The sequence below is a fragment of the Larus michahellis genome, chromosome 2, assembly GCF_964199755.1.
Source record: "Larus michahellis chromosome 2, bLarMic1.1, whole genome shotgun sequence".
NCBI lineage: Eukaryota > Metazoa > Chordata > Aves > Charadriiformes > Laridae > Larus > Larus michahellis.
Genome location: NC_133897.1, coordinates 77,066,491 through 77,086,175, shown reverse-complemented (window position 1 = coordinate 77,086,175; position 19,685 = coordinate 77,066,491). Strand labels below are relative to the sequence as shown.

At 38.7% G+C, this 19,685-nt stretch overlaps 1 protein-coding gene across 12 annotated transcripts in view; it reads left to right on the top strand.

The window, feature by feature from the left end:
• The window catches only part of FARS2 (phenylalanyl-tRNA synthetase 2, mitochondrial), a 253,942-nt gene that overhangs the window by 56,944 nt on the left and 177,313 nt on the right, over positions 1 to 19,685 (top strand). For 10 of the 12 annotated variants that reach the window (XR_012585610.1, XR_012585609.1, XM_074576019.1 and 7 more), the window contains 3 exons: positions 1,120 to 1,753; positions 12,218 to 12,377; positions 19,362 to 19,493. Coding sequence is in view for 10 of the 12 variants with exons in the window: in XM_074576019.1 (XP_074432120.1) it covers positions 1,136 to 1,753; positions 12,218 to 12,377; positions 19,362 to 19,493 (910 nt within the window). In the remaining 2 variants the exon portion in view is untranslated. The remainder of the gene's footprint in view (positions 1 to 1,119; positions 1,754 to 12,217; positions 12,378 to 19,361; positions 19,494 to 19,685) is intronic. The other 2 variants (XM_074576026.1, XM_074576027.1) reach the window with 1 other exon arrangement.

Below are 19,685 nucleotides of genomic sequence, written 5' to 3'. Positions count from 1 at the left end.
AAATTGTAATGCTTAAATATTTTACTGGAACCTATGCTAATACTTGTGAAGCCCAACTATAGATGTTCGAGTGATTTTTGCATCTCAGAATGGGCTTATGTATTTGGAGTGACTGAAGGGCTCATGAACCTCACAATTCTTTGGTTTTTGAATTATCTCCATGGGCACTAGAGAGTAATGCAGCTGTGCACATGTAAAGCACAAAGCCTGTTTGTAAACAGGGTGGATGTGTAAAGATGGCCTTTTGATAGGAAATGAGTTGTTTAGTTAGACATCTTTCAGAGCCTTATTTCAGTCACCTTCCTGATATTTCGGGAGCCTCCCAGCCTGGTACAGCGGTGTAAGACATGAAAATAGCCATTCTGGGAACACATAAAAAAGGGGGGTTGTGCTCACCCCAAAATGCTAACGTTGGTTCTGGCTCTGTGGAGCCTTTATTGTGAACCTTGTGCAACACTCATATGTGAATTTAATATGCGATTTATGTATAAATATATGCCTTGTGGTCTGGCCATCTGTTTTTGCACAGTAGTTCAGTGGTTTGAAAGGTTAAACTGGTTTTGTTTGGCATTAAGTAAGAATTAGTGATGATTGCATAGTGTGGGCCACATGCATCTGGTTGGTGTGGAACGCCTTCCGTAGCGTCTGCTAATGCGGGGAGGTGATACAACAATAAGTTAATACTTGGGGTCTTATTATAGGCAAGTCCCTGACTGCCAAAGGGCATTGTTAAAATTTCTGAGTTTCTCATAAGTAGTATTCAGTTATTTCCTCGTATTTTAGCTGGGTGAAAAATACTGTTTCAAAGAAGGCCTGATGTTTATTCAGCTGTAAAGAGTAGCAGTATCTGGAATGGGGTTAAGGCAAGGTCTAGAGTCATTAAATCTGATGCAATGATGCAGAAGACTGATAATTGAATAAGATATCCTATCCTAGCTGAAATTTGATCACAAGCATATTTTCCCTCCTCTGAAGTCAAAATAGTGGTTTATAATGGGAACTTTGTCCTATTAATCAAGCAGACATTTGGATTTCACTCTATCCCTGAGATACTAGCAATTCCTGCAGCAAGACTGTAGTTCCTATCTAAATTTTTTAATTTTTTTTTTCTTTCTCTAGATCATAAGAGTTTGCAATGGCAATGCTCTGGAAATTCATGAGAGTAGCTAAGTACTCTAAAACAGCTTTAGCACCAAAAATAAAGGTAAGAGGAATTCCCACTCATTCAAGGCATTCTTCATCCAAGTCTGTACCTTCAGATTTTGCTGCCAACACACCCTCCTCAAATACTGTGGAAGTGCTTGGTAAAGCTTATCCTCAAGATGACTACAGCAATGTCACAGAGAAGATTCTTTCCAAGGTGGGGAAGAACTTGCACAACAAAAAGCATCACCCTTTGTGGCTCATCAAGGAGCAGGTGAAGGACCACTTTTACAAGCAATACATAGGACGCCGTGGAACTCCACTCTTTTCTGTCTATGATGGTCTTTCTCCAGTGGTTACAATACAGCAGAATTTTGATAGTCTGCTTATCCCACAAAACCATGCGAGTAGAAGGAAAGAGGATAACTATTACCTGAATCGTGATCACATGCTAAGAGCACATACATCAGCTCATCAGTGGGACTTGATACACTCCGGCCTAGATGCCTTTCTGGCAGTGGGAGATGTCTACCGCCGTGATACAATCGATAACACCCACTACCCAGTCTTCCATCAGATGGAAGGAGTTCGCCTCTTCTCCTGTCATGAGGTAGGAATTCTCTAGTTGGGCTGAAGGAGATTTTGGGTAAGTAGCACGATCTTGTATTTGCTGTAAGCAAAGTGCATGCCTGTAAACATGTTACAGCAACACATGTGTTATGCTGTACAATGATGAAGATCAAGTGATTGATCATGTAGTTATACTTTTAATTTGGGAAAAATATAGGTGGAAAATGTTGAATTTGAAAGCAACTCTAAACTTCCCCAGAAAAATGTGGACAAAATGGGAAGACAATATTCTTGAAAGCTAGCGAAATAAGAATTCTCTGAAAGGAAACAGCTTGTTCAGCTAATGATCTGCACGATTCAATTCTAGTTTTAGTGCGAGTCTCTTCTGATGAGGTCACTTTACTATAAACTTTGTCTCTTCAATACTTGAAGAATTCAAGGATGTGAGTTGTTGCAGCTACATTCAGCGTGCGGTTTTTATTATGTCATCTTTTTTCTTTTAATAGCTCCAACCTTCTATAAATGAATGTCTTCTTAATGAGTTGCTCCATTGTTCAGCTCATCCTAAAGCTGCACTGAAGGATTCATCTGTTGCAGCTGATAGTTATGGGTGTGTAATACATGCACCGTAAACTCATCAGAGTCCAGAGGTATCACCTAAAGACCTCTAGGTAGACGTCCAAAATACTTTTTAGATATTTTGTTGGCACAGCTTGCATGTTGTGCAAATGCTTGGGTGTCATTAAGTATTCCGCTGTATCATTGATGAGTGGTAAATATAAGCCAGTTTGTTTTCCGAATAGTAATTGATTTGTATGATTTGTATAATTTGTGTACGCTTGTAGCAATACTGCCAAATTCACATTTCTGTAACTAAAAGTAGCATATTCTAATAATACTGAGATGTAGACTGTTCTTAACGTGGTTGCCAGTGGGTGACAGCAGTTTGGCAGGGAAGCCTGATGGGTTTGGATGCCTGAGGGAAGACTAGGAATAATCATAGAGCACTGCTTTTCTCACTGGTGGAAAGGGTTTGTGCTGCCTGCACTGGCTTTTCCCACCCCATGCTGTCAGTGCTTCTTCTACTTCTAAAACATACCTGCCGCTGCAGATATTCTGTGAGCTGTGTGGTGTCGAATACAGCTTGCAACCACTTCTTTGGTAACCAGGAAATGGAAATCGTGCAGCTTTATCCAGTCTTGTTTGTTTGCAGTTGTTTTCCCATAGGCCTATTTATGAATATAATCAGGGTATATGCAAGAAAAAAATGTACAATACTACATTAAGAAAATGCCATTTCTTAATGTTTTAGGTTCATGGGAAATCTTTAATTTGAGCAGGAGTTCAGGGATTCATATGGAAAGATTTTATCTGTCACAAAATTTTAACATTGACAGTCTTGCAGGATGGAATTTCTGCAAACTTAGGTGTGATTGGTCTAATTATTGAGATTATTGTTAATGAATATGCCCCATAAGAAATTTTCGTCCTAATGAGAGACTATTTCTTTCTTCTCTACAAATTTAATAATAGGAATAACAGTAATAATAGGATTTTAATAATTGGGAAGTGCGTTACAGAAATGTTCACTGACATCCTCTATCTAGAAATGCACGATGTGTAACAATCTGATTCATTGCATTGTAGATTGCTTGTTTCTTTTTCTCTTCTTTCTTTTTCCCCAAGAAAATGGTTGAGATGTTATTGGAGAATGTTAATAGCTGATGAATTTGAAGTTAGCTATGTGCTGGAAAATGTGTCTGTCTCTAAAGAATGAAAGTCCTGTTGACTTTCTATACTGATGAAGAAAGAATAGTGTTACGGTGTACCAATCTGTAAAGTCTGGTTTATTGGGCAACAGGCATAAATTCTGAACCTGAATGTGATCCGAAGCATGCTTTTTTGCTTCAGTTGCAGATTAAATACTGATAGAGTCTTGCAATATGTAAAACTTCTTACAGTCACCATTGCAAGAGCCTTGTGGAAAAAATCGAATGTGTAATTCTGAAATTTCACTGGGGACTGTTTCTGTGTTTTATATTCTGGTTGCCTGTTCAAAATAACCCAAATTTAAATAATTCCAGAAGGAACTGTTTGAGCGGAACAAAGACTAAATGGAGGTAATACTACGTGAGAGAAATATTTTTATATTTTTATATTCATTTATTTATACCCATGTTAAAGTTGTAAGCCACTGAGCAGAAATGTGTGAATGTCAGCGCCTGTTACCTTCATCTGAGACTTTTCATTCATAACCAAACTGCAACCTCTGCAAGAGGAAATTTGCACAGTACTGAGGATAACAATGTTTGGAACTAAGGGAAAAACTGTTCGCTTTTAGCTGCAAGCCCTGAGTACATTTCATCTTATGGCCAATACAATAATATTATATGCTGTAGTCAGTTTACTGCTCTACTTTGTTCTTTTGATTTATACATTTATCATTTTTCATCTGCTCAGTAAAAGTCACCACAGAACTGGGGGAGTTAGAACAAAACCCCAAATCTAGATTGATTTGATAGGAACTTGAATTTAGAAGAATTTGACAGCTGGGGGCAGGGGGGGGAGGGGGGTGGCGGGAATGGTCAGTTCATCCTCTGATGAAATTTTAGGCAGGATAAGAAAGATGTAGAAGATAAGAACAGTGTCTCTCCTTTACAAATATCAAATTCTGTAGTCAAGGCAAGGTTAAACTTCTGCCCTGCGACTGAAACTTTTAGTATAATTCGTCTTCATATCAAAGTTAAAATCAATACATTGGAAGTATGAGCTGGAAAAACAAAACATAGTTTGGCAGTTTTACCGTATTACTCTGAGATGCTTGTGAGCTATTTGCTTCTTTGGCTATACAATTTTTCATGATGGTTGTTTTTTTATTTTTGTAAGAGAAAAGTAGTCTATGATTTGAAGATGGGCAGGTAACTGAAGCTTTGTATGAGCGCAGACATTGAAGTACTAAAGAAATTCCCATCTTCCAAACGAATTAATTTTTAAAAGTTAGAATAATGCATGCTGAAATTTCCCATGAACTTTTAAAAAATGTCCTTGGACTGCTGTCAAAGAACATCTGAAAATCTATTTAGACGTGGTTTTGGTATATTTTAAAATATTTTAGGTAATTATTACCTGAATGCAATATAGAGAAGAGTTAGAAACGAACTAATAGAAATAGTTAAAACAGGTGCCAAAATAGCTTCCCAAATCTGCTTCAAAATTCTGGACATAAAATGAACTGTTTTTAACTAGTACCCCCAAGTGTTATATCTTTTGTATTCTCTTCCTCCAGCATGCCTGTTTTCCTTCTAGAGGTAGTATAGATTTTTTTTTTTTTCCACTTCTATGGTGTATGGCTTTTTTCCTTTTTTTTTTTTTTTTTCTTTTTTTTCTGCTTTGGATTGGCAATATTGATACTGCTGTAGTCAGGTTTGAACTGGAAAACCTTCCTGGGTGGATTATAAAAGAAATTATTTCTGTGCTATGCCATGGACTTTGGTGCCGTTCTTTACTTACCATAATTTATGCAGAAGAGAAAAAAAAAAACCTCAACTAAATTACACTTTGTGCATTTTAGCCAGCAGAGGGAGCCAATATAAACCCAATGGCAATCGTAGAACATTTTTCAGTTGAGGACAAATAATGTTTACACATTGGAAGGAGACTTCATAAGGTATTTTATAGTCTGTACTGAATATACATAAATGTTAAGGGGAACAGATGTGAAAACATAGGAATTTCTCTTCTAATTTAGTAACCTTTATCCAATGGGACCAATACCAGATTGTTCGGATGGAGAAATGATGCTCTCATCAGGCTCATTTGTGTGAACATCTGAAAACTATAAATAGGGAGACTGCAAAGAAGTAGTAGAGATACTTCTTTATTCTCCATGAAATTTTTTTGGTGGAAATGGCAACTTTTTTGTTAGGATACAATGGAAAACTGTAAATATTCCAGTTAAGGACTGCTCCTCCAAAGCAGTATATATAATTCCCAAAAAAATGTTGATATTGTAACTTCATAGTGTTTATATCCTGAAATGTAAAGACTCTTGTCTTAGGTAACAGAAGTGTAGGTTTTCTCTTATTCATATAAATACATACTCCTTTCCTCATTTTTTCATACTGTGTACCTTAGTCATATTTGTTGTGTATTATTAGAAAAAAAAAAAGTTGCTTTTATCCTTTTCCATATGCTTTGGTGCAGGTGTGAACGCCTGATTGACAAACATCTTTGGTTACACTTTTTTTTTTTTTAATCGATGCGTGCCATCTTAGGCTTTCCCTTGCGAGACTAGTGTCATTAGATTTGACTTCTCCAAAATCCCTTTTGTTAGTGCAGCTTTGGACACTGTGCTTCTGTTCTGACATTGTATCAAAGGAAAGCTCCTTCCTGTCTTCAGTCACATTTTTTTCTATCCTCATGTGTAAAGGAGTTTAAAAAAATGTATAGCGTTCCAGGGATCAGCCTATTATATAGTGTGATTTGGAGCATTTACAGTATGTGCGAGAGAATATTTGTGAATGTAACTGGGAGTCATAATAACGATGTTTAGCTGTGCACCAAGGAAAGAATATTTAAAAAGGCTTGAGTGGCCTAGGAAAGGTACCCTTTTTATCCCTCTGCAACCTGAGGACAGGGAGAGGCTTGTCCAGGGGTGATAGAAGACCCTGAAATCAGCCTCTAGAAATCCTCTTTTCTGTGTGTTTCTTCTGATTTGGATGATATGCTGCAGTGTCTCAGCTGGCGAGGATTAAGGCTTGTGTGAGGAGGAGTCAGTGACTCTGTAGCCAGATGAGATGGATGTGGAGAGTCCCTCTGACTGAGAGCACTTATCTCCTAGCGTGTAATAGCATGGGTGAGTCAGAGGGAATTTGGGACTTCCTGGATGCTTTGAAGTAATAGCATTGAAGTGGAGATCCATGCAGCTTTCTTCTGTAGGTGGCAAATGATGAAATAGATTATTTTTTATTTTTTACTTATGATAGACATCTGCCACGTATCTCCCTACGTGGATCCATGCTTGTGCCATCTCTTGATGATACCACTGCGTGCCAGCAGTTGCTGTACCCGCTTCTTAAGCACATCCAGGCATGGGAAGTGGTGCAGGCTGCACGTGTTTGGTGAGGCACCCAGCTCCATAAGCAGGGTGCATCACATCAATTTTCAGGTGCTGCTGCCTCTGGGATGGCGTTTGAGATGTTGGTTGTGAGCAGTGCATCAGTCACGAGGAGCCTGAGAGATGGCCCTCCTCTCAGGGAGCAGCAGGGAGCATACAGGAGCAAGGGCACCTGAACTAGATCCACCACACTAAGAAAAAGAAGAGCAGCGTTGCTTTGCCACAATATTCAGAGGTGAATTTATTGCTGAAGCTGCAGTTTAGCTAAGTGGTAGGAATAAAGGGCCTGGCTAATTCAGGTGGAACTGACTTCAGTCTTGCGGATGTCTACCCGAGTTGTGAATATTGTATTATTCAGTATTTTCCAAGTTGTGGTGTATAAATCATGCCATAATAAATAGAGTTTCACTGGTCCAAGGATCCACGTTGTGTTCTTTATTATTTTTAGTTGAAAATTTGACAGCGAAGGGCATCAGAAGGTCTGTGAGATTTTCACAGTGGTCCATGCTCTAGAAAGTTTGGAAGCCACTGGTGCATATTTTATTGCAAAGACTTTATATATAATAGTTTTTTCAAACTTTGTCTTACATTGTTTCATCCAGCTAAAAAAAATAAATCCAACAATGCTTTTCAGAATAAAGCAATTAAATCTATTCAATGTAGTATTTAAATTGTGCAGGAAGAAAAAGAGCAAAATGTCTACAATTCTATTTGGGAAGTCTTAAAATAGACTTAAAAACGTGCTTAAAAATAAAGGAATTTCTATTGCCACAGGAACAGAAGTCTGAGTCCTATCGTATATGTCTCATTAACTGGTATCTGTGTATAACTGATACCTGTATAGCAGTGTTGCTTTTTCTTTGCTGTTCAAAAACATCTGTGTGTGTTTCCCTTAAACATGGCAATGATTTTGGTTTTTTTTCAGAAACACTTTGATTAGATTAAAAAAAAAACAAACCCACAAATAGAAATAACAACCTTTCTTCTTCACTGTAATTGTAGCACTGAAAATTGAAGGATCCTGAAATTAAGATGACCTACCTGCAAGCTTGTTGCTTGAAGCGATTTTTGCCGTTTTCTCCTAAAATAAATGCTTGTCGCTATGCAGTAAAGAGCATTCTAGCATGTGGACAATGGGCTGTGTATCTCTTTGGCACCTGAAGCTGCCTGGATGGGGGTGCAGGTATACAAGTTTCATCGTCTTGGAGGCTGATTGGGACTGGCATTAGGTTTTCTTTTTGATGACCCATCTTCAAATGGCGTCATCTTCATCATTCCTGATCCATCGGTTGAATGTTAGAGCACATTTAAAATGTTGTGGAAATGGTTTGCTATTTGTAAGTGGATTTAGAGTGCAGCTGTTTGATTATTTATGGGGATATTCATCAAGGCCGGAGAGTCAAAATGTATTTGGTGTGGCAAGGTTGAGTGTTGCCACATGCAGATCCACATGTAGAGCTCATCTTAAGTGCCGGTTTGTCTGTGAGTATAAGTACATGAGCATTATGTATTCATTATCTTAATTGCTGGCGTATGCAGGACTGGCAGGAGGAATACACAACTGCATTGTGGAAAGACAGGATGTAGTTACAGATCCTTCTGATCTGAAACCTACTATGAATGCCATCCTGTAAAGAGACACTTAAACTTGGACTGAGTCCTAAGCGTATAGATAATGAAGTGATGTGAGATTAAAAAAATGTCTGTTAAGTGACTGAAGAAATGTTGGGGTCTGTTGAATCACACGTATGATTTCTGCCCTCCATGCCAGGCTGAGAAATACCGTGAAATGCTTTTAAAGGAGCATAGCTCCATTTTTGTATTTGTCCAGTTAAAACCCAGTATCTTTTGGCCACTACATGTTACCAAATTTGACTATTCTTATTATGAGTTAAATTGTGAGTAAACTTCACACCAGATGGTAAGATCAATGTGATTCCTCTCTGCCTTCTCCTTTGTAATGCAACATCAGTCAGATATGCTGATAAATCCTGGTAATTATTATTTTTTTTTTTTATTTCTGCATGATGACACAATATTCAATGTTTTACATGCCATTATTTAAAGAAAAAATTTCTTGTCCTTACACGAGACAGATACAAAGGTGCTTGATTTATGGCTACAGGAGATTTCTTTTCTGGTTGTAGTAATGACTGATCATATCCAATACAACAAAATACTGCATTTTATTTTAGTCTGCGCTGAAGGAATAAATGTACATGAAATTGTGGCATCTCGGATGTGTCAGTGTTTTATGTAAGACTGCTAGATTATTATTTTTTTTCCATTTGCTCAGATATGTGTTTGAGAAAAATTGACATCAAAAAGGAGCAACTGTAGGTGATTCTTCATTTTATTCAAGCTTTGACTTTCCCAGCTTTATGTATGTAGAAATGTTGAAGTGTTTCTAATCCAAGACATGTACTTAGTACAGTTCAATCATTGTAATAGTGAAATTGGTGTATCAGTTTAAAGCTGCTCATATTGACATAGCAATGCTGGTGAATGAAAAGAAGGGAATAAATATTAATAGAACTGTAAGGCATCTTTTTTTTTTCTCAGTATAACCCCGTTCACAGCTGTGCTGCAGTTGACAGGAGCTGACTGAGTCTCTGTGGAGAGTACCAAAGTGCCTCTTGGTGCCTGACTGTAGGGACTGTTTCCTTGCCGTTACCTGTCTTTTGGGGACCCTCCTAAGGCTGTGCGTTCACAGCCTGTGTGAACTGACACAGATTGATGCCTGTGCCGAAAGTGGCCCAGCTCCTTCCCACGTCCCAGCGTGTCTCTTGGTGCCACCAGTATGCTGATAATTGATTGCTGAGCTGAGTTTGTCTGTTTTGACATCCCTCAGTTTCATCCCTTCTCCTGGGTTACTTTTCATCCAGATTCACCTCCCCAGCTCAGTGCACCACTGCATGGACACTTGTCCTGGCATGGAGAAGGAGATGGTGCATATGGCTGGTTTGTCAGGATGAAGAGGCTGGCAGGTTAGATGGCCGGGGCATGACTGAATGTATTCACTCTAGTGGTTCCTGAACATATTTTATTGCTACGTCTGATATAATCTACTAAAATAGAATTTTGCTTCAGACAGTAATTGCACTATCAATGTATCAGGAATAACACAGTGGTAAGGAAAAGTACTTCTATGTACTTGTTGATACAAATGCTTGTATTTGAAAGGCAGTGTCCAGACTCTCTGTTCCTTGCAGTGGTCTGAGGAACCAGTCTTGAGCTGGGGGGTGAGGGGAGGAATGAAGGGGAAAAGGAAGAAGAGAGTTTCATGTCCTAAAATACTGCTGATGGGGAAAACAACAAATACATCTTCTAATGTGTAAATGCAGTGTATTCTAGTCCAAAGGGGGAAAATCTCTGTGGCCTGAAGGGTGTTTCTGGCTTACTGAGGGTAGTCTCTTCAGTTAATAGAAAGAAAAAATCGTTACCTGTAGAGGTTAGTTCAGAGCAGGAACCTAATTTAGCCACTCCACGTTCCTGTGTGAGGGGGCCAGTGTCTGTCCATTGACCACCCAAGTGAGCCTAAGACAATTAACCTCCCTAGGCTAATGCTGGCTCCTGTGAATACACCCTGGCTTTCAAAACCACATGTTGGATGGCTGGTCTGCCCTGCTGACAGTAAATTAGCTTTAGGGTGGGTATCGTCTGCTTCTTCCAGCCAGTGCAGAAATAATGCCCGTAGGAAGACAAGGGTTTAATCTTTCAGGTGAGCACTTGAATGAAGAATCTGTTTTGTCAAGCTGCTGCCTTTTGATTAGTAAAGGCATTTTTGTTAGACTGATGGATAATAGTTTTATTTGGTATTTCTCTTTTTCCTTTTTTTTTTTTTATTCTTCTGCAGCACACTAAGGAGATTAACTTGAGAGGTGTTTTCTTAGTCTTTCCACTGTCTCCTTCTGACTAGCTATACAAAGTTAAATGCTGCTGATGGGATTTTTAATTTTTTTTTTTTGTTCCCTCGATCCATTTTGCTGCTAGTTTGCATGCTATCTAAACTCAGACTCCTCCTGCATGCATTGTGTCTGTATGAAATGTGCTAAAAGCTAGGCTTAATTAATTGTGCCCAGAATTTTTAGGGTACCAGAGGTTCACTGGAACTTTTTAAAAAGCATTTAGTGCACTGAAGGCATCAAACTGCAATTAAAACAACTTTTGTGGGCATTTGTGCGTTGTTAAGGTTACACACTGTTCGTGGCATCTCCTGAGTAGGAGCTAGTTATGCTGGGAGGCTTAATGTGAAGAAAATCTCAATGCGTGTTTTTTTTCCCTCTGTGTGTGCTTGCTTGACTATGGAAGGTGGAGGAGGAGGGGTAGGAAAGGGCACTAGAAACGCTTTCTCAATTAGCTCTCCTTGCCCTTCAGACTTAACAGTTCTTGTTTTGTGTCTACAACTGTAAGATTTCCAACAAAAATCCTCTTTACAGTGTAAAAATGTCTGCTCATCTCCCCAAGACACAGACCCTCCAACGATGTGACTTAGCAAGAGTGTTTTATTAGTGTCTCTCAGAGGATGTGGAATTGCTGGTATGTATCTGTCTGGGATCACCTGGCCAGAAACCTATGGGGGCTGTCCAGGAAATCGGAAATCTTCAACTGGCGGCAGATGTGGCGGAGAGCGGCCTCTGCATAAAGAGCAAGTCTGTCACATCCCATGTACAGCCCATCCCTGTGCTTTGTAATTTATCTGGAAACCCCAGACCAAGACTGTGAATCCTTACGTGCTCCCCACAGACACAATTCCTGTACACAAAAGGTGCTGTGTGGGGGAAAGTGCAGGAAAATGGTAGTTCTTAAATGAATAAACTGTACCCAAGAGGAATCAAATGTAAGCAACTTAAGGTCTCAGTAAACTGCCTGGGGGGTTTTGTGTTCTTTTTGTTTTCTCTTTTTTTTTAAAGTTCATTTGATTACAGCTTTTTAAAAGTGTTGGGTGTTCTGGTATTTCTTTTACAACATTCAATTACTAAAAAAAAGTTGAAGCCGTGATAAGTGCCATTGTGCATTGTAGTTTTTGGGATGTAATTTACCTATACTGTACAGCGTACTTTGTTCTGCGTGATAACTTTCAAGGTAACAGGATCAGAAAAAGAAGAGATACTTCCTTTATAAATTGATATTCTCCTGTAGCTAATAATATTAGTTGAAGATATGGTACAGAAATAAAACAAATCTAATGGTTTGAATATTTCTGTTCTTGTAATGATTTATCTCTCTGTTTAGTGAACAGAATTTGTATAAAATCAGTCTTTACATTTGTTTTTCATGGTGCAGACTTAGCAGGTAAGATTCCCACTCGAATGCAACTTCACTCTCTGTTTTCATTCAGAGAGTAATTGATGCAAAACACTGGTGTCTTTTGTGATTTTGTTCTAGTTGTTCTCCAACATTAAAGATGGTGAAGGCTTACAGTTGTTTGAGCAAGGTCATCGCACTGCACACAAGCAAGAGTGTCACACCATGGAGGCAGTGAGGCTGGTGGAGTTCAACCTGAAGCAAGTGCTCACAAAGCTCATGACTCACATCTTTGGTGATGGTAGGTTCTTACACCTTTTTTCCTGGACCACTTATGGCTGTAGGCATCCAGACGTCTGAGAAACATTTTGCTGCATAATAAAAACACAGGCTTAGGGGTGATGTTGGTATACTGAAAGAGCCACACCACATGGTTTTTTTTCTAATGAGAGTTACAGTAATTTTAGAAGTCTTTGTTCATATTCTTTACTATTACATTTTTGACTTAAGTTTTGTCAGAGATCCATCCTAGTGTCTTTAATGTCAGAGTAACTGGCTATTGATTGACCTGTCAGCTGTAACTTGTATTTAATTGTTACTGTTCTTTAATAGTATTATAACCACACCTTATAAAATTATTGAGCACAGTCCAAGAGGCCACACACTCTCTTGGTTTTCCTAAATACTGGTGCACAGAACCCTGTGTTGAATCATCAAGCGTTGGAACAGGCTGCCCAGGGAAGCGGTGGAATCGTCATCCCTGGAGGTATTTAAAAGATGGGTAGACGTGGTGCTTAGCTACATGGTTTAGTGGTGGTTTTTGTCAGTGTTAGGTTGATGGTTGGACTCGATGATCTGAAAGGTGCCTTCCAACCAACAATTTTATGGTTCTGTTAGTTTTTTGTGAAGAGGTTTTGGTATGCAGGGTGTCAGGGTAACATAGTGGACATGAATACAGGTAGGGACAAGTGCCAGACCCAACTACAGGCACTCATCTGGCAGAAGCTGTGTCTTAGAGTAAACACAGTGTACCCGTCAGTGTGGGTCCCACGAAGAGAGGCAACTCCAGCTCAAAGCTGTGCAGGACCCCCTCTGCTTTGTCCTCATGGACCTCCTGTGTCCCTGGAGGGACAGAGCATGGCTGCAGCATCACACTGGGGGCTGCAGCAGAGCTGGGTGTCCCTGGGGAGCGTGTGGGGCTGGCCTCGCACCGGCAGCATGGAGCTTGACAGGAGAAGGGGTATGTACATGCATGTGCTGCTTTCCTGCATACACACTCAGAGTGCCGTGTTTCCCTCGTGCAAAAAAACTGAACCCTGCAGCTGAGGAGAGGTGATGTTTGGTAAGTTTGCACCAAGCTGAAAAATAATTCTTCTTTGATACTTAGAGTGGAACGAGGAAGGGTAATGAATGTCTGTGTATACGAATGAAATATCCTCTCCATGGAAATACCTGCTTTCGGTTTCAGGAGTTGAATTTATAAATGGCCTGAGTTAAAATTGCTACGTTAATGCTATTTCCTGGCAAGGAAGATTCTCTTCTAAACTGATTCATTTTTCTGTTGAGGAACTACTGGATAATATTAGAATGCAGGGTATGCTGGCTACTTTCAAGGCTCTTTTAAGATGCCCACTGAATTTAGAGCAGTAGTTCCAAGAATGGATTGATTACGGTAGCAAGTCCTATATATGACTGCTTGAATATTTGTCTGAAATTCTCAAATTTAATTTACAGCAAGCAAAACTTTTACCCGTTTTTGTTCTATCCCACTTGGGCAAAAATTTTTTAAGTTCCCGAGTTCAGTTTTTCTTGTGATTGTATTTTACTTAACAGTGGTCTTTTGAAACATACAAAATTAGGATCAAAGTGAGTAATAGTAAGAATGGTATTTTTTTTATCAACCTCAGATGCTGAGGGTGTTGTTTAAAGTGAGCAATTTCTGGGAGTTACTAGTGATATCTGAGAGTACAGTGACATCCTTCTCTAACTGTTGACAGATGCTGCACTTTAAGCTTCAGTATGTTGGCTATTCTAGTTCTCCTACAGTCCACACAGGAGCTAGAAAGACATTAAAAAATATTATTAAATGATTGTAAACCTACTACAGACTGGAAGTAAGTGCTGCCTTCTTACTGTAGAGGTTTTCTATTTCTATACCCTGGGTATTTTTCCTGAAATACAAAGACAAGATATAGTGATTTAAATATAATTATCTCTTTTCTTTTCTTTTTTTTTTTTTCATTCATGGAAATGTGAAGTTGTCTCCCCCTCACCTTCTTGATCCTCTTCTAACCTGTCAATACAAACTGGAAGGTGTTGTTCAAAGAAGCAGACTTCATGCTAGGCGCTAGACATATGAGATGGGTGCAATGCAAGTGACCTGGGGCACACATAATTAAATTTGTTTTTTGACAGCTGCCATCTTCTAATTTTCATTTTACTCTCCACTTTACACAATGATTTTGATTACTTTTGTGTCTCAACTACCTTAGATTTTAACTTAAAGTTTAAATGTATTTTACTCTATTTATTGCTTTTGGAAAAATTCCATATTTTTTCTTCTTGTGAATATTCTGTAAGGCCCCATGTTCTGTTAAAAGCAAAAATTTCATTCCTTTTATACTTCACATCAGCTGTATTCTTTACAGTCTGTGCTGCCAGCAGAATACTGCAGTGAATTTGCACATCTTTTCTGGCAGGGTAGCATGATCATAGCTGCAGTAACCTACTGAAATGTTGCATTGTCATACAGTCAGCTGTTAATGCATAGGCAGATTGTTTGGATACCAGATTAAGTCTCCCATGCAAGTTAGTTGTCCATAAAGTAGCTTAGGCCTGAAGTCCTGGACCTGGATAGCTGTGCTTCTGCAGAGCTTCTCTGGGAATTTACCAGCTCAGGTTGATGATAGATGGAGGATCTCTGCAGGATCTCTGCAGAAAGGTCGGATCACTGACCTGTCTTTTTTTTGTTGTTGTTGTTGTTGTTTTTTTTTGTTTGTTTGTTTTGTTTTGTTCTAGTTTTCATAATATTTAATGAGACAGTTTTGCTTTACCTGACACATCCCACTATCTGGGTACTTTAGTGTTGATTGTACATGCCAGTAAACAATCTAACAGAAGTTGCTTAAATATCACTAGATTGTCATGAGGAAGGTTGAAGACTTCATAAAAATCTGCACCTGCATTTATTCCCAAGGTTCGTCTTTTTATTTCTTCCTGGCATTGCCAACAGGCAGAGGAACGGCAGACATTAGAGAAGGGGAAAGATCTGGAACATGCAATCAGTTGTCTTAAATACTTTACAATATAAGATAGTTCTTTTTGTGACATTTTCTAGTGGTATGCCATGTCTGATTTTGCATTTTACAAGCGATGGTCTTTCAGTTTCTTTCATGAGATTTGGCTGTCAGGAAGCTGTTTCAGATATTATGCCAAGAGATCAGCTTTCTTAGTTTTCCTCTATTACTTTGAGGGTATAGTGCACACTAAAAATCCACTAATTTACCTTACACCTCCATCTCCATGTGCAGATCTGTCAGTGTGGAAAGTCCCTTCTGTCTCATTTTAGTGACCTTGAAATGAGGCTTTCCAAGGCTGGCTGTCTTAGGTTTAGACCAGACTTAGACCAGTCTTTCGCAACTCCTGTTCTTTCTCTAACCCTTCTGTAGTTTGCCAAAAGCTTTCTGGATGCTGAGAGATTCAGAAGTAATCTTCCTATAGCAAATAGAAAAGAATGACTCTGTGCTGGTTCTGTGATTTGTTGCTTTATATTAAATGGCCCAAAATTCACTGTGGTCCCATATTTATCTACCCAGTTCCTAGGCACCGGTAAGAGAAGGCGGGAGGGTGAGTAACGCTGTGCTTTGACTGATGGTTCTGCCGCTGCTTGTTCTCACTGAACCGCCACTGGATGTCTTTTAAATCAAACTCGTTGTTCTGCTCTTTCTTCTTCTTAACTCTGGTGTACTGATACCTCATTCGAGTGCACGGAGATCTATGGAGTGTAAGGGTTTAAAAAAAAAAAAATCATTAAAAAAATAATTTATTGAGGACGTAATGGTCTGGCTAATAATAATGCGAGCTAACATAGGTTTATGGGCAGCCAGCTCCTGTCTGCTGCAAGTGAGATGAATTAGCTGAAGCAATGAGGTACAGAGTACTTAGAAATCAACACACCCCTGAAGTGGCCACAGCTCAATACCTTCTGTGCTCCTCAGCATCCCCCCTGCCCCCCTTTCCTTTCTCTCCCATAGACTCCTTCTCTAAAAATAATCCTCAGCAACAAAGAGAATTTCTGGTCAGTGAAGACCATCTGGGTCTCCGGCTTTGTTGCTTCTGTGCTATAGCGTAGCAATGGGCTGCTTTAATGTGTTGGGTTTTTTTTTTCTTTCTTTTTTTAGTGCATTTGGTCAAGCCTTTTTCATTATGAGTCTCAATTAGGCTAGCACTGGCAAATACTTGTTTATCTTAGTTATCTGATAACACCATTACTTTTGAGTGCAGGCTGTGGCCAGTGCCTTATCTTTCAGGATTCGGTACTCAGAGATAACAATAACTATTCACTTTTTCCTTACTCATTGGAGATGTGGCATGTAAGTTACTAACGGATGTGTACCCACTGGAAGGAATCCTGTGAATGCTGTGAAATGAGCAGGTGTCCTCTGCTTATATAAATCATCTCTTCAAACTAGGGAAATTACTGAGTTTGTATCTAGTGACCAGTGTTCGGTTAGAATTCAGCATTGTGCTCTTTTAAGTGCCTCTGTGTTTTACAACCGGTATGCCTCCTAAAATTTCCAGAAAAGGTCATTTTTGCCAGCATTTCAAAGGCTGTATGTAAAGAAACAAATTATGCCTAATGAGGTAAATTATATAGTAATACAGAAAGCCTAATCTTCATAATCCTTTTAAGTCTTTAGTGGTTTAATTTGCTGAGTGTCAGCAATGCCCTTTATTCCTTGGGAATCTATTGAGTACCAAGACAATATTTTGTATCTAAATAATAAATGTACCCATTTATTCTGTGACAGTCTATAGAAATGCAGTTAGAAGGCTTAATCTTGCTGAAGGCTGAGCACCCTATGCTTTTCAGTAAAGTCTTCCAGAGACAAAAGTCTGAAAGAACACTTGAATGTAAACTACAGAGGTATTCCAAATTGTCCTGGCTGCTGTATGAATAAAAATTATTGTGGTATATAGGATTAATTGTTAATTTAGAGAACAGAATGAAGGTTAGAGTTGTTTCTTCATTGTGAATTTGTTTTGGTTTATTCGGATTTTTCTTTGTTTTCTTATTTGCATTTAAAAAAAAGGCCTCTTAAGTACTAATATGTATTAAAATTAAAAATTAAAAAAGACCTTTAGATTCATTCTTTACCTTTAAAAATTTATTTTAATTAAGAACAAAAAGCAGAGAAATCTTTTTTTTTCCCAGAGCTTCATTTTGAAGTAATCAGAGGATTAAAAAGAAACCATTATCCAAATGTTGTTACTGAACACGAAACTACTTTAATATTCAATGTCATTCTTGCTGCAGTTGCAGATTTTTGAAGCTAAATTAAGATATTTTATATGTGCATGGCTTTACAGTGAATGCAGAGTTGTACAGCCCTAGGATTAAAAATGCATTTGTACCAAGATTGGGAAATTAAAAAAATGTTTTCTGCACATCATACTGTTGTATCCACATGACTTTTTTCATTTATGTAATTTTTTTTTATTGTAATGAAGACAAAGAGCAATAAAGTGATTGGTGTAAGTCACAGTACAGTTATGAATGGTATAATTCCTAATACTTCCAGTTTTCTGTGTTCTGTGTGTGAAATTATCAAAATTCTTTTTTATCATTCATATAACTTGATTTTTAAGAGAGGAAATAAAATCTAGAAGTACCAATGTGTTTGTTTTGAAACCTGTCTTTTGATTTGAAAATTCATAGCATCCATGAAAGGTCTCCATTACTGTTAGGTATTTTATGTTTCGGCTATATATATATGCGCGCGCGCACACACACACACTTTTGTTGTAACATTGTTTCAGCTTCTGTAGCCACATTTAATGACTCAAAGCAATCAAAGACAATCTAATCCTTAAGGCTACAGAAAATGTTTTAATTTGAAAAACTCTCAGTATAAATCATGCAATTTCATGTTTTAAGTTCCTTTTATGAAACAAACCCAAAAAAGCCTGAAAATCAAACCAGGGGTGTTAACAGTTACTGTCATCCAAACAACTTGTGCCGTGCTCCTTATTTTTAAAACTGGACCTGCCTGGTTGTTAATGATCCCAAAGCTGATTAGCATTTGGCTTAATGGAAGGGAAAGATGGGCTTGGAGTTAAGGCATTAGCCTACAGAATTTGCAGTTCAATTCTTTTTTGAGTTTTTACAGTTTGTGTTTCTGAGACTTTCTTTTTCCTGACACCTAATGGCTAGAAAAAAATTCTTGAGCAAATCAAAGCTTGTGTAAATGATTACAAGAACTAAAACTCATCCAATATAATGAGGGCCTTGACAACCCCTCTGCTTTTGGCAGCACTGTAGACCTTGCCCTCTTCTGGCCCCTGGCCTGCTCTGAGGTGCCGGGGGTTTCCTAGCTCTGTGCAGAGGGGGGCTTGGAAGGGGGAAGTCACCCAGTGGTGCCTTTCTCTTACACTTCACATCCATACAAAGTTAAACGATTGTCTCCTGAGTCGAGAGTACTCTGTGCGTGTTGGTATATAGGATATCTTAATCGTGTAAAACTCCTTGTATATATATTTATATTTGTGTGTATGAATATCTATGTTTAACTTTCATATTTAAACATATGCAGAAAGAATAGCTTTGTATTTAAAATAGGTTCTGATGGAAAAATAAGTACTTGCCTAGCTGATCCATAAAATACTAAGTTAAAATAAAAGACTTAGCTTTTCCTCTGAGGAGCGGTTAGTCATTTCCTAGTGCAAAGAATAACAAAATTACTGACTTTCCTATGATCTTGGCTCATTTTTGTTCGATGCCAGGTGGTTGCTAGAGTTTGACAAATGATTGATTTGGTTTCAAAGGGTGCTTGAATTGCACAAAGCGTTTTTCATATTAGAGAAGACATGGTCATTTTTTTTCCACAAGTTTTAAGATTTATCACCTTGCACAAGTGTTGTAAATTAGTTTGTTTGCTTTTTTTTTTTTCTCTGGATTGCTGTAATTGGTGTCATTAGTTGAAGGGCAAGTTTTACAGATGGTTGGAGGGATGTCGTTTTAGGCATACACCCTTCATATTTATTTATTTTTTTAACACTGCCACAGGACTGCAAGTCAGATGGGTAGACTGCTACTTCCCGTTTACTCACCCTTCCTTCGAGATGGAGATCAACTTCCAAGGAGAATGGCTGGAGGTCCTGGGCTGCGGGGTCATGGAACAACAGCTGGTTAACTCAGGTACTGAAACTCCTTTGCTTCATTGACATCCCTATTAGCAAACACTTCCAGCGCAATCGGCATCACAGTCTGAAATGCCCCCTTCTCCCCTGGTGAGTGCAGACATCTCTGTTCGTGGCAGCCACCACAAATAGTCCCGAGGTGGAATGCAGCCCTTGCGTGCTGTGATTTGAGTGTAGTGATTGAGGGAGC